Here is a 15,396-nt window from a genome sequence, read left to right as displayed (position 1 = left end):
TAAAAAGCAAAACAAAGAAAACAAATGATCAGTAATGACAGACTACTTTTCACTTTCCTGCATTGGAGAAGGAAATGGCAACCCACTCCAGTGTTCTTGCCTGGAGAATCCCAGGGACGGCAGAGCCTGGTGGGCTGCCGTCTATGGGGTCGCACAGAGTCAGACACGACTGAAGTGACTTAGCAGCAGCAACATGATTAATGGGCTTCCCTGGTGGCTCAGACAGTAAAGAATCTGCCTGCAATGCAGGAGACCCAGGTTTGATTCCTGGGTCAGAAAGATCCGCTGGAGAAGGGCATAGAAATCGACTCCAATATTCCTGCCTGGAGAATTCCATGGTCAGCGGAGTCTGGTGGGCTACAGTCCATGGGGTTTGCAGAGTCAGATATAACTGAGCAACTAACACACACACACACAACATGATTAATATTTACTCCAGAAGCATTAAGAATGGCAAGAATATTACACTTTCTACATAAAAATTTAAATGTGAAATAATTTTTGAGAAAATAACGTGCATATATGAATCACATATGCATGTATGTGTGCATGCTCAGTTGTCTGACTTTGTGACCCCAAGGACTGTAGCCCACGAGGCTCCTCTGTCCATGGGATTCTCCAGTCAGGAATACTGGAGTGGGCTGCTATTCCCTCCTCCAGGGGACCTTCCCAACCCAGGGATCTAGCTGGTATCAACTGTGTCTCTTGTATTGCAGGCAGATTCTTTACCACTGAAACCTGGGAAGCCCCCATGAACTGCATAATCATGCATAAAAGATGCACCAATAATAAGGTAAGAATATGAGGTGATAGACATATAATACAACAGACAATGAATTTCTTTTTAGCACAAATGCATCAGAACTTAAATGAATAAATGTGGCCTGAATTTTTTCTTCCAGCATAGTCCATGGCGGTGCTCTTATCAAATGCTTACAGAGGACATGTAAACTGGAAGGAGGACAGACAAGGGCAGAGGGCTTGGCTGACCTGGAGTGGGGTTTTGGGGCTGCCTGGTGTAGGACACGTTGAATGCCGGCTCCTCAATCAGCGGTGGTGGGTACATGCGCCTCCGGATGAAGAAGCCGGCTCCACAGCAGAAAAGCACACCCATCATCAGGAGGAACCTGGGCGAGAGCACAGGGTGAGGCCTGGGCAGACGGCAGGGCTCCCCTGGCTGGTTCTACCCAACCGCTCTCCCCGGGAATGGTCCCAGTGGAGGAACCAGGGAGACACCTGGCATCAGAGCTCTGGGGGCCCCTGGATGGAGGCCACTAGCATGGAGAAGCTCTCAAAGTGAACATTTTGCCTCAGAAGCTCCAAATGGCTATTGACCTCAAAGGGTTGGTACAGCTCTTCCCTATCCATGGCCCTGACTTCAACCCAACATTTAGCGAAAAAAGAAGATGCCTTTTCAGTCCTGCTTGAAGACTACTGCTGGTTCTCACTGGCCTCCTCCTTCCCCGCCTGCTGCCCACCCCCTGCAGTTTTCTTTTCTGTTTAAGCAAGAAGAGTAAGCATGGGATCCTTTCTAACAGTTTTCTCTCCATTATTATATGAACATCTATAAAAATTTTTTAAAGTGCCCTTTCCAGAGCACATCTTAATTTTAGAGAAACTATAGGAATAGAGAAAATACTCACAATTCATTTTAAAAGCTTACAATTCTATATTATCTATTTCTTCCTGGTCCAGTTTTGGAAAGTTGTACTTTTCTAAGAATTTGTCCATTTCTTCCACGTTGTCCATTTTATTAGCATATAATTGTTGATAGTAGTCTCTTATGATCCTTTGTATTTCCGTGTTGTCTGTTGTGATCTCTCCATTTTCATTTCTAATTTTATTGATTTGATTTTTCTCCCTTTGTTTCTTGATGAGTCTGGTTAATGGTTTGTCGATTTTATTTATCCTTTCAAAGAACCAGCTTTTGGCTTTGTTGATTTTTGCTATGGTCTCTTTTGTTTCTTTTGCATTTATTTCTGCCCTAATTTTTAAGATTTCTGTGGGAGAGGGAGAGGGTGGGATGATTTGGGAGAATGGCATTGAAATACGTATAATATCATATATGGAACGAGTCGCCAGTCCAGGTTCGATGCATGATACTGGATGCTTGGGGCTGGTGCACTGGGACGACCCAGAGGGATGGTATGGGAAGGGAGGAGGGAGGAGGGCTCAGGATGGGGAACACATGTATACCTGTGGCAGATTCATTTCGATGTTTGGCAAAACCAATACAATATTGTAAAATTTAAAAAAAAAAAAAAAGGAAATTGTGGTACAGATACACAATGGAATAATACTCAGCTATGAAAAGGAACATAAATTTGAGTCAGTTCTAATGAGGTGGATGAAACTGGAGCCTTTTATACAGAGTGAAGTAAGTCACAAAGAGAAACACCAATACTGTATATTAACGCATATATATAGAATTTAGAAAGACAGTAACAATGATCTTAAATGCAAGGCAGCAAAAGAGACACAGATGTAAAGAACAGACTTTTGGACTCTGTGGGAGAAGGCGAGGGTGGGATTATTTGAAAGAATAGCACTGAAACATGTATATTACCATATGTAAAACAGATAACCAGTGCAAGTTTGATGCATGAAGCAGGGCACTCAAAGCTGGTGCTCTAGGACCACTCAGAGGAATGAGGTGGGGAGGGAGATGGGAGGGGGTTCAGGATGGGGGGACACATGTGCACCTGTGGCTAACTCATGTTGATGTATGGCAAAAACCATCACAATATTGTAAAGTAATTATCCTCCAATTAAAATAAATTAATTTTTTTAAAAAGGAAAAAAAAAATAAAAGCTTATAATTCATTTAAAATCTCTAGGTTCTAAGTATGGCTGGACCATTTATTGTGACCCCACAGTCTAATGGACAAGAGCTGACTCCTTGAAGGATTGGATGTTTGTTGAAATCATCTGAGGATTCTCAGTGACTACTGGATCACTGTCATTCAATAAAAAATGAACGAATGGCACTTCCCATCTCACTTCAGCATTCACCTAGTTTTTCTAGCAATGGAGGAAATCATTTGAAGCAGGGCCAAGTTGACTGTTCCACACAGACATAGCTGAGAAACTTGTCCATCTCTAAACTGATATGATGATGGGACTCACAGAACCTGTCAGAACCTCAAACAACACACACATTCTTGTGAAGGATGCACACACAGCCCAGCTGGCCATGTCATGGTCAAAGGCACCTGTCCACACACGAATGTAATTTAAGGAAAGAGCAGACAATAAAGCCTTTGAAAATATAAACATGATATTAAGAGTTAAGGCTATTAATCAATAGCCTTGGAACGTAGAGAAGGAACAAAGATCAGGGGCACCAGACAGGAAATGATTCAGAAGTGGACTGAAATTGTGGTTTTCTAATCTTTCGTCTAATTCATTAGTAATTCAACAAAATTTCTGAAGCATCTGCCAGGCTCCCAGCACCAATCTTTGCATTATAAGGAGTAAGACAGGTGGGGCCTCACCTTCACTGAACTTGAGTTGTCATAGGGGAGGAGGACAGTAAATGACAAACAAAATTATTTATTTACAACTCTGATAGTGCCAAGAAAGAAGAGGAAGGGTGCATCATAGGTTGGGGGGAGGAATGCATATAACACACAGCCGTGTTTATCATTTCAAGGGTACAGTTCAGTGCAACAAGAGGTATAAGGAGGGTATCTGCCAGACTAAGGGAGATCACAAAAGCTTCTTTTCCTTCAAAGCAACATCTGGGCTGAATTCTGAATGATGGAAAGAGACAAATTGAAGGGAAGTGAAGATGTTTCTGGGTAGAAAGGAATTGCATAGGTGCGCCAACAGGAAAAGTTGGGTGGGCGAGAGGCCTGAGGAGGACAGCTATGAGCTGCAGATGGAGAAGGGGTTAGAGGGGTGCAGTCCTGGGGAGCAGTAAAAATCCAAATAGTGCAAAACAAAGCCCCCACTCCCAAGTCAGAAGCTGGAATCTAAGATGGACAACTTCGTCTGGACTCCATGATAGTCCTACATTCAACCCTGGGTCCAACTGTAAATATCTGAGCAGAAATGCAAGGCACACAGAGGTGACTGTGCATAAGGTTTTACACCCCTGCTCACTCCCAAAGGTCCAGGCTCCCGGTGTTGGACATGCAGAAGCCATGAGAGATTTTGGTCTCTTCCATGAGATAACCCAAAATGATAGTTTTGGCTTATCTGTCAAACGGAAAGGGCTTCCCTGATGGCTCAGTTCGTAAAGAATCTGCCTGCAGTGCAGGAGACCCTGGTTCATTTCAAATGGAATACATGTTTTTCTGGACAAATATAAGCGATATGCACCTCACAGTGTGGACTGCTGGAGAGCAAATAGGTGCAAGCAAGTAAGAGCACAGTCACGTGGTAGGAGGCCCACTCCCGGCTCCTGGGGCAGTCATCATCACACTTGTTCCTTATTGAAACAGCAGTCTGAGAAGAGAGGGGCAGGGGAATGAGTTTCTGGTAACAAAGAGGAAAGGAGGGGTCAAGGTAAGAAAAGCAATTCTTGAAGTTCTCTTTCATTGCTGAGCAGGTATGGGGAGCATTCCTGGGATTAAGAGAGGAAGTTTGTGTCTTTTTATCATGAAAAGTAATCTGGCTTCTTCAATTTGTTTTTTAGTCTCTTCCTGCCTTCCTCCCCAGCAGTTTTCAGGTCTCAGGCAGCAGCAGAGCCTCCCTGGGCCCGCATCCCCCAACTCTGCAGGAGCCCCACAGCAGGCAGCACTTACCTGCCAGACTGCACTGTGTCGCAGTGTGCTTTTCAACTCTACAGCTTTCCAAATCCTGGGGCCTACATTAGACTACCCTAGGTAAGGATTACTTAAGATATTAGAGCTGACTTCCAAAAGGATTCTCTGCCAAAACCTCTGTGCTATGCTAAGGAACCCCAAATCCTCCAAAGTCAAGGGGAGCCAGGTTGGAGAACAGCCCTCCATTCGCTCCATGCCCAGCTCCCTCCTCCCAACCTCCTACCTCTCCCCCCAAACTTCCCCCCAACACCAGCTCCCCACCATCCCTCTCTCACCAGGTCCATTCTTAGGGCCCTGGCCCTAAAATGTGCAGGTCCCTTTGCCAGGAGGGCCCTCTTCTCTGAGACCCAGACAGAAGCCATGAGCTTTCCCCAACTTTTCTGTCATCAGAAGTTGCATGCTTTGTTTCCAGAACACTGGCTTAAAATTCTCCATGTGTTTAGACATCTGTTCTAGGAGCCCAGCTGCCACAGGGCCTCTCCACAGGACCCTGGTACGTAACAGACACATTACCGAGAGAAGGAACATATGGAGTGAAAACCAAGCGCCCTCAAACTTCAGCTGGGACATGCATCTCAGGGTGTTCTCTGGCTGTCTCCCTGGTTTTGTTGTTGTTCATTCGCTCAATCGTGTCCCTATAGGTTGCAGCACGACAGGCCTCCCTGTCCTGAAGGAAACAGTGAACTACCTCCCAGACTTTGCTCAAACTCATGTCCATTGAATCGGTGATGCCATCCATCCATCTCATCCCTTGTCATCCCCTTCTCCTCCTGCCCTCAATCCTTCCCAGCTTTAGGGTCTTTTCCAGCGAGTTGGAGCTTCAGCCTCAGCATCAGTCCTTCCAATGAATGTTCAGGGTTGATTTCCTTTATGATTGACTGTTTTGATCTCCTTGCAGTCCAAGGGACTCTCAAGAGTCTTCTCCAGCACCACTGTTCGAAAGCATCAGTTCTTCAGCACTCAGCCTTCTTTATGGTTCAACTCTCACATCTGTACATGACTACTGGAAAGACCATAGCTTTGATTATATGGACCTTTGTTGGTGAAGTGATGTCTCTGCTCTTTAATACACTGTCTAGGTTTGTCATAGCTTTTCTTCCAAGGAGCAAGCATCTTTTAATTTGATAGCTGCAGTCACCGTCTGCAGTGATTTTGGAGCCAAGAAAATAAAGTATGTCACTGTTTCCATTGTTTCCCCATCTATTTGCCACGAAGTGATAGGACCAGATGCCAGATGCCTTTGTTTTTTGAATGCTGAGTTTCAAGCCAGCATTTCCCCTGGTTTAGAAGCTGGTATCAGAATCTCAACCCAAAGAACTAGACCAAACCTTCTGGTATCTGGCATCCCGAGCGTGGAGACATGCCCTCCTTCCATGAGATGCCTCTGTATAGGGGCCCACTGGCTTGCTGAGGTGCCCTGACCCTGACAAGGGACACCGGCAAACAGCTCGGAAGCACCAGCTGCCAGTTCAGAGGACGCTTCCAGGAAAGGTCAACAGAAGCTGCTCTGGCAGCCAGGCCTGCAGAGTTCTCCTGGACTCTCAACTTTTCCTTCTTTCTAATCACATAAGACCTAGACTTTGACAAGTTTTCTCCTCTTGGCAGCATTTTCACAGCTTCATCATCATTCTCTGGTGCTTCAGGCCAATGTGAAGCACTGCTGATCCCTTACGGGACCCTTAGCCACAAGTTCTGAGGGAACACGTGGGTGATGCCAGGCAAAGCTCTGAAATGCCAGAGGTGTTTACATTCCAAAAGTCTCAGGCTAAAAGATTTTTTCTTCTACTATAGTTTGAGGTGCTAGCAGCCAGAAGGTGGGGAGAAGCCAGTGACAGCCTGGCACCATTCAGGGCCCCATATGACAGCTGAGTCCAGCCCCCAAATGGCCAAGGCCCGGCCACAAGGCAGTGATGGTCAAATGAAGAGGCTCTCCCATTACAGAAAGCGGCATGTGGAGTCCCCGATGGTGCTGGTTTCCCTAATCAAATATTAGGAACAGTTATCAGGAGGACAATAGAAAAATCTCACAAAAAAGCCAAGTGGCTCCTGCCACGGGGTCAGGAAAGGCCTGTCTTCAGACATTCCTTATGTCTAAAGGCATTCCTTACAGGCATCCTCTGAGGACAGCAACTCACAGGAGGTTCCTCTCCTTACTGGAAACTCTGCACCCATCCTTCCAGGACTCTGCCAGCTTTACTCCCTCATTCTCTCCTGAGCTACAATCTTACAGATGCCGGACGGCTCTTTCAAGTTCCTCCAGTGGATCTGGAAGATGGGCAAGGATGTAGGCTGTCTTGAAAGTTAGGATTCAGCTGACACAACATAAATATGGAAGATTTCCAGGCAGCAAAAACTCTATAGCAAGATCTGCCGATTCTCCAGTTAAGACAGGCAGCCTCAATCCATTTCAGACATTGGTGGGAGAGCTGCTGAAGGCTGAAGCTGCTGTACAGTCCAGCTTCCCAAAGAATAACTCTTCTTTCCCAGCCACAAGCCTGAGGAAACAGGGATGAGCTTTCTGCAAACTCTGGGAGCAGAAGCACTTGACACAAAGCCAGCCCAAACATATCTGCTTGCTTGATAGGCCACCCGGAGACCACGACCTCAGGTGGAGGTGATGTCACCCTGGCTGAGACTGACTGGGCAGAGCCCTGGGGAAGGGGGGAGCATCTGAGACCTGGAAGAGTCATGACCTACCAAAAGTACCACAGCCTCTGTATGGAGAGGGCCCGCACACAGCACCTGGAGCCACAGCAGTCCTCGTAAGGGCGGCATCTGTGGGAGAGAGGGCACAGGCTGTCAGCTTCCTGCAGAAGAAGGGCTGGACCAATTGCAAGGTCCAGGCAGATTTCAGTGTGAAGGACAGAACTGCCACCACTGCATTTTATGAAACTAGCAGAGCTGTGGTGGCCCAAATAGTAGGTGCTGAGAGGGACAGTGTCATTCAAAGCATCTGTTTGCTACACATCCCCGTGGGCAGAATCACAGTGGTTTCCTTCTGGGGAGGCCCTATAACTGGATGAGCAAAGACCTGCATGAAACCAGAGGGAAGCACCAGCACCCTGCAGATGCTGGGCAGTGCTGACCAAGTCAGAAGATGGGGACCTGCATCAACAAGGCCAGAGAGCTGAAGTGCAGAGGTCATGAAGCTGGACAAGTTCTGTGCTTTAGTCCTGGTCTTACCACTTACCGGCTGCAAGACTGCTAGCAAGTTACTCAACATCTATGAGCCTGTTTCCCCATAAGCAAAAGGCATGGGAGGGCAGGGCCTCCTTATAGCACTGCTTTAAGTCTGAAGGCCTCACCCTCACCTAAAGTGCTGACAAGGGCCACGGCTGCTCACACCTGTCCTGCCCCCTTGATGCTGCAGTCATGGAGCTCAGCGCCCTTCCTCCCTGAGTAGAGCCCTGAGAAAGGCCCTCACTCTCCAAGGACAGGCCCAGCACAGGGCCAAGGTTCCCAGGGGTCAGCTCGGACTCCTCCAATATCCCCACTCTTCCCCAGACCCGCTTTCTTTAAGAAAAGAGAGAAGCGATGAAAGCTTCTGCACTTTGGCTTTTATAGACACACTTTCACTACAGCAGTTTCAGTCCAAGTGGCAGTGGGTTGGGTGTGTGTTGAGGGGTAAGGCTGTTTCTCAATAATATTAAATGATCACAGAATTATGATATATCAAGTTCCTGCCAATTTTCTAATTAAAAAAAAAAAAGTAGTTGGGAGAAATACACAATTTGATCCAAGACTTTGGACACTGAATTTTTAGGTAATTACAGTACAAATTGACTTGCTTTATGTAGAAAAATATGTAGAAAATAGCTCCCTATAAAATATTAGCTAAGATGGAGTATTATGAGTTATAACGGAACCCCACACATTTGAGCTGTAGCGCTGTTTCTCCCTGGTTGGCTCCCGGGGCTTCGAGCTCTTTAAACATTCAGCACCCAATCACTGCTATATCCTCTATCATTTCAAGGATAAACTGAGCAGAGAGACCCCCACCAAACCATGCCATCACACACACACACACACACGCCCATTCCTCCTATAGACCACAAACATGAACTTCTGTCTACTAGGTAGAAATTCTTGATTTTGATGGGATGCTCCTACATGCTGGAGCATAAGCTAAAATCTGTTTAGCTTCTTTTATCCAACCAACAGCTAGCAGAGCACCAAAATATGTGCTTAAAAACACTACTGGTTCTCACAACCCAGGCATCCAACACAGAGTCACCGAGCTGCCACTCTGAACTCAGCCTGTGCTGGGTCTGGGGGGAGCCATAAAAACCCTAACAGAAGGACATGCGGGAGCTTTCTTTCTAGAAGAAGGGGACAAACAACAAGCAAGAAAAACATGAATGGGGTTAGATGGCAGTAAGTTCCACATGGTGAAAACTAAAGTAGAAGCTGGCAAGTTGAAAGCAGTGGGAAGGAGTGCTGGATGATACAATGTAAAACCAGGCATTCAAGGATGATTCACTGACAGGGTGACATCTGAACACAGACCACGCAGACATCCAGCCTGGCTGTGACGTGAACTGCATGAGGGCCTCAGTGTTAGGAGAGGATCGCTGGCCCCAGGGCTGCGAGCCCTCCAGCTGCAGTGTGGAGAGGAGGCTAAGCACAGCGAGGAAGACAAAAGGAAACGCTGGGGGCAGGCCAGCCAGGGACTAGGCCAGGGTTGGATGGGCACTGCACGAATAGCATCATTTGCTGATACTACACAGAGCACCATCCACAGTGACTCCTTGGGTGTGTGTGTGTGTGTGTGTGTGTGTGTGTGTGTGTGTGTGTGTGTGTGTGTGTGTGTAGGGAGGGGGGCACTCAAAGGAGATAAAGGGCTTCTGCCTTCCAAAGTACGTGGAATTCAGACAATTAATTGTACACACAGAGATGGGACCATTTTTGACCACGAATTTGCAAAGACAAGAGTCCTTAGCAGCTAAGTTAGATCCAAAGATAAATGTGATGATGTGGTAGAGAGAATTCAAAGACAGCCCCAAGATGCCTGCCCCTCTAGAATGCACAGACTGCATGATTTCCTCCCCTTGAGTGTGGCAGGTCCTGTGACTATGATGGGACCGTCACTCCCATGATTATGAAACATTAAATAAAGTAGTATGTTATGTAAGACAGCTGTAGCAGACCAGGGGGGCCTCTGTGGCTTTGAAGAAGAGAGCTAGGACTAAGGGTGGTCTCCAAGAGCTGAATGTGACCCCCAGCCAACCAACAAGGAAACTGGGACTTCAGTCCTACAACATGAATGCTGTCAACAACTGAATGTATTTACAAGAGGACACAAGCTCCAAAAGAGAGCACAACCCAGCCACCCCTTGGTTTCAGCTTTGTGATATCCAGGAGCAAAGGACCCCTCAATGCTATGTCCAGACTTGTGATCTATAGGAACTGTAAGAAAATAAACACAAATGGTTTCAATCTGCTCACTCGGCAGTGACTAATGACTAAGCAATAGAGAACTTACACAAACGAGAACAAAGGTTATATGCTTTGGTCACATCTTACATTCAAGATGCCAGGTCAGTGCCTCACAACTGTCTTATTTAACATGCAAGTAAAATATTATCAACTCCATGTTTGAAATAAGCTCAGGTAACAAGGCGCCGGGGATGTCACACCTCCCACACACACACCTCCCCAGGCCACTGTCTGCTGAAGCCAAGAAAGGATTTGGCAAATATTCCAGGAAGGTGTTTTGCACAGACACTGATTCTGCAGTAACACTGAGTCTTTTGTCACCAAAGGGCTACCTTCTTGGATCCCACTTGATCTTCCTATTCTTCTGCTTGGACCAAGTCATCACCACGATGGTGTGTCGTGATCATGCTCATGAACAGTGACTGTGTAAGACTCCACAGCCGTTTACTCATGCAAATAAACCAACTGCAAAGGACTGAGAAGTAGGGCAGTGGCAGGATGTCTAGGAAAGTAAAGGGGTTGAGAAGGTATAGAGGGGAAGGCGAAGTTTAAGGTGGCACAGTTTAAAGCTTAACGTTTCCCAAAGAGCAAACCAAGCCCAGAAGAAACAGGAGGTAAAGGTGAAAATTCAGCAGATGGTAACAGAAAAGGTGAAGGAAGCATAGACTTCTTGGGCAAATGGTGGGAGATCCCTGTGATGGAGTTACAAACAGAAATTTGGCAACCACTCTTTAATAATAGGGCTTCCCTGGTGGCTCAGAGGTTAAAGCGTCTGCCTGCAATGTGGGAGACCTGGATTCGATCCCTGGGTTGGGAAGCTCCCCTGGAGAAGGAAATGGCAACCCACTCTTTAATAATACCTGAGGGAGTTCTTGCTTTAACATGGAACTGCATATTGACCAGACTTCCTATACCATTCCATGCCAAGAACTCTCTACAATTAGCAGATAATGTAACCATAAAGACAGAACTAACATAGGAAGATGAGACACTGGGTAAAAGTACGGTGATGATTTGGGAAGAACTACCAAAGTTCCTGGTTTGTGACACTGTACAGGACACCGGGATCAAGACCATCCTCATGGAAAAGAAATGCAAAAAAGCAAAATGGCTGTCTGGGGAGGCCTTACAAATAGCTGTGAAAAGAAGAGAAGCGAAAAGCAAAGGAGAAAAGGAAAGATATAAATATCTGAATACAGAATTTCAAAGAATAGCAAGAAGAGATAAGAAAGCCTTCTTCAGCGATCAATGCAAAGAAATAGAGAAAAACAACAGAATGGGAAATACTAGAGATCTCTTCAAGAAAATCAGAGATACCAAAGGAACATTTCATGCAAAGATGGGCTCGATAAAGGACAGAAATGGTATGGACCTAACAGAAGCAGAAGATATTAAGAAGAGATGGCAAGAATACACAGAAGAACTGTACAAAAAAGATCTTCATGACCCAGATAATCATGATGGTGTGATCACTCACCTAGAGCCAGACATCCTGGAATGTGAAGTCAAGTGGGCCTTATAAAGCATCATTATGAACAAAGCTAGTGGAGGTGATAGAATTCCAGTTGAGCTATTCCAAATCCTGAAAGATGATGCTGTGAAAGTGCTGCACTCAATATGCCAGCAAATTTGGAAAACTCAGCAGTGGCCACAGGACTGGAAAAGCTCAGTTTTCATTCCAATCCCAAAGAAAGGCAATGCCAAAGAATGCTCAAACTACCACACAGTTGCACTCACCTCACATGCTAGTAAAGTAATGCTCAAAATTCTCCAAGCCAGGCTTCAGCAATATGTGAATCATGAACTTCCAGATGTTCAAGCTGGTTTTAGAAAAGGCAGAGGAACCAGAGATCAAATTGTCAACATCCGCTGGATCATGGAAAAAGCAAGAGAGCTCCAGAAAAACATCTATTTCTGCTTTATTGACTATGCCAAAGCCTTTGACTGTGTGGATCACAATAAACTGTGGAAAATTCTAAAAGGGATGGGAATACCAGACCACCTGATCTGCCTCTTGAGAAATTTGTATGCAGGTCAGGAAGCAACAGTTAGAACTGGAAATGGAACAACAGACTGGTTCCAAATAGGAAAAGGAGTATGTCAAGGCTGTATATTGTCACCCTGCTTATTTAATTTATATGCAGAGTACATCATGAGAAATGCTGGGCTGGAAGAAACACAAGCTGGAATCAAGATTGCCGGGAGTAATATCAATAACCTCAGATATGCAGATGATACCACCCTTATGGCAGAAAGTGAAGAGGAACTAAAAAGCTTCTTGATGAAAGTGAAAGTGGAGAGTGAAAAAGTTAGCTTAAAGCTCAACATTCAGAAAACGAAGATCATGGCATCCGGTCCCATCACTTCATGGGAAATAGATGGGGAAACAGTGGAAACAGTGTCAGACTTTATTTTTTGGGGCTCCAAAATCACTGCAGATGGTGACTGCAGCCATGAAATTAAAAGACGCTTACTCCTTGGAAGGAAAGTTGTGGCCAACCTAGATAGCCCATTCAAAAGCAGAGACATTACTTTGCCAACAAAGGTTCATCTAGTCAAGGCTGTGGTTTTTCCTGTGGTCATGTATGGATGTGAGAGTTGGACTGTGAAGAAAGCTGAGTGCCGAAGAATTGATGCTTTTGAACTGTGGTGTTGGAGAAGACTCTTGAGAGTCCCTTGGACAGCAAGGAGATCCAACCAGTCCATTCTGAAGGAGATCAGCCCTGGCATTTCTTTGGAAGGAATGATGCTAAAGCTGAAGCTCCAGTACTTGGCCATCTCATGCGAAGAGTTGACTCATTGGAAAAGACTCTGATGCTGGGAGGGATTGGGGGCAAGAGGAGAAGGGGACAACAGAGGATGAGATGGCTGGATGGCATCACTGACTCAATGGACGTGAGTCTCAGTGAACTCCGGGAGTTGGTGATGGACAGGGAGGCCTGGCGTGCTGTGATTCATGGGGTTGCAAAGACTCGGACACTACTGAGCGACTGATCTGATCTGATCTGATCTGACCAAAGTTCCCACAATATTATACAACAGAGAGTGTTTTCAGATATTGTCACCCACTAGTGGATTATGAAATCAAGTTATTGGGTTGTAACATCATGTATTTTACAAAGGTAAAGATCAATTTTTTTAAAAATCAGAGGGTATCCCACAAAAAGAATGTTCTGTAAAACTTAGGTTTTGGTCACATACAGCCACATAGATATACACATTGCTTCAAACCTACTGTTGTGGAAGCCCCAGGTCAAAAGTGAACAGGCTCAAGTTTCTGTTGTGTCTAGAAGGGATTATTTCATCCTCCTGGTAGGTGCTGGGCAGCTGCAGGCCCAAGTCTCCTGACTAGCAGATCACTTCCTGCTGTTAATGGTGCTGGGCTAAGTCTGGTCCCCTATGACTTCTGTCTGGGTCACACTGATGCTGCTCCTAATTCTACTTGATGTCCTGCAACGATCACATTCTAGAACTCTCGTGGAGAGTTTTGTCAGTAAGAGATATCCTTGCTCATCTGCTTCTTATGGACAACCTCTGAATGAGGGTAGGAGGTGGCTGCCCAGGATGGAGAACACAGACGGCAGACACCTGCAGCTTAGGAGCAGTGAGACTGTGACCTTCCAAGCTCAGAACAGTTTCTTTCTCACTGTTCTATCACCTTCACCATCAAGATGTTTCCTGCGGAATTAGCTTGACTCTTGACTATAACTAGAGCTGCCCAGCTCTGGGCACAGTGAGGGCTGAAGGGTAACCTGTCCAGTGATCACGAACTTGGTACAAAGGCGGAAAGCAGATATAAGAATAAAAATTTAGGAGGGAAAAAGATGGCGGAGGAGTAGGTAGACATGGAGTACATCTCTCTCCACAGATACATCAGGAATACACCTTCAGACACAGACGTGCATGCAGAACACCAGCTGAGAGTGGACAGGAGAACCTGTCCGGTGGAAAAGAATATATAGAACTACGCAAAACTCGGTAGGATGAGGAACTAGGAGGGAAAACAGGAGTGTTAGTAGGACTGGACATGCCCACAGCAGGTAGGGGAACTGAAGCAGGGGTCCGATCCCCACAGTGGGGCAACTGTCTGAATCAGAGGAGAAATAGTTAAGGTTGAGGGTGAAACAGCTGATCTGCATCAGCCTAAATGGAATGAGAATCAGACAGTCCTTGCTGCAGCCATACATACCCCAGACAGGAATGCTGGTCTCCTGGAAAGCACAGAGGCTGGGAGCCGGAGTTTAGGGAATGTGGAGCAATCCCAGGGCGAGGGCTGCTGTTGACTGCAGACAGATGGATCGAGGGGATGTTAGGGAGGAGACTGTGGCAGGAAATGATGGAAGAGGAAAGGCAGGCAGCCATGGAAGCAAGGCAATACTGCTGAGTCACACCATCGTCTCTCTCTTCCCACACGCCAGCATCAGCAGCTGAACAATAGACAGGCTGGCCCATCAAACGCCTGATGTCCTGAACCACAGAGTAGGATGCCAGCCAGGGTGCTTCTTTCAGTGACTGATGCCCTGAACTCCAGAGTAGGACCCCACTCAGGGTGCCCCTTTAAGTGCCTGACACACCCAAACGACAGACAAGGACTCCAGGCAAGGGAGCCTTCTAAGTGCCTGAATGGGCAGAGCTATGGAGAAAGAGTGGCCAAAGAGGCCTTCTGATTGCCAGCTACAAGAGGCTCAAAAACAGACTCTGACAGGGCCATAACTCCTGCGGCAGAGGCAGTCTGTGCTCCTGCACACTTGGTGCTGTCAGGGTCCCCGCAAGCCAAGCAGCTGCTCCACCTTCAGGCTCAACTAAGTGTCTTATGTCTATGCGCACAGGGTTGCTTCGGTTGTGTCCGACTCTTCGTGACCCTGTAGACTGTAGCCTGCCAGGCTTCTCTGTCAGAGAGGGAGTTCTCCAGGCAAGAATACTGGAGCGTATTGGCCAATACTGGTTGCCATATTCTTCTAGAGCACTATATTTCCTGCTGCCCTAGCCACCAACTCCCCTGAGTACCTGGTGCTGCCAGAATCCCTGCAGACCCAAATCCTGCAGTGCAGCCTTAGGAGCTAAACCCCAGTGGACGACCCACATGTAGAGGTGGAAATAAAACCACAGTTGAAACCCAGGGGTACTGTGGCTAAGGAAGAAGACCCAAAACCTTTCCACTAGCTGTACAAGCTGCAGATTAAATCCACAT

At 46.4% G+C, this 15,396-nt stretch overlaps 1 protein-coding gene across 6 annotated transcripts in view; it reads right to left on the bottom strand.

Moving 5' to 3' along the window:
- Positions 1-15,396, bottom strand: part of VOPP1 (VOPP1 WW domain binding protein) — a 205,702-nt gene that overhangs the window by 62,750 nt on the left and 127,556 nt on the right. For 3 of the 6 annotated variants that reach the window (XM_086365538.1, XM_086365543.1, XM_086365541.1), the window contains exons 3-4: positions 7,467-7,544; positions 991-1,127 (exon numbers count right to left, since the gene is read on the bottom strand). In XM_086365538.1, the coding sequence (XP_086221664.1) occupies positions 991-1,127; positions 7,467-7,544 (215 nt within the window). The remainder of the gene's footprint in view (positions 1-990; positions 1,128-7,466; positions 7,545-15,396) is intronic. The other 3 variants (XM_086365540.1, XM_086365542.1, XM_086365544.1) reach the window with 1 other exon arrangement.

The sequence above is a fragment of the Bos grunniens genome, chromosome 22, assembly GCF_055505025.1.
Source record: "Bos grunniens cultivar Pamir isolate PY7600 chromosome 22, Bosgru_T2T1.0, whole genome shotgun sequence".
NCBI lineage: Eukaryota > Metazoa > Chordata > Mammalia > Artiodactyla > Bovidae > Bos > Bos grunniens.
Note: the sequence above shows the minus strand (reverse complement) of the source record. Positions and strands in the feature narration are given on the sequence as shown.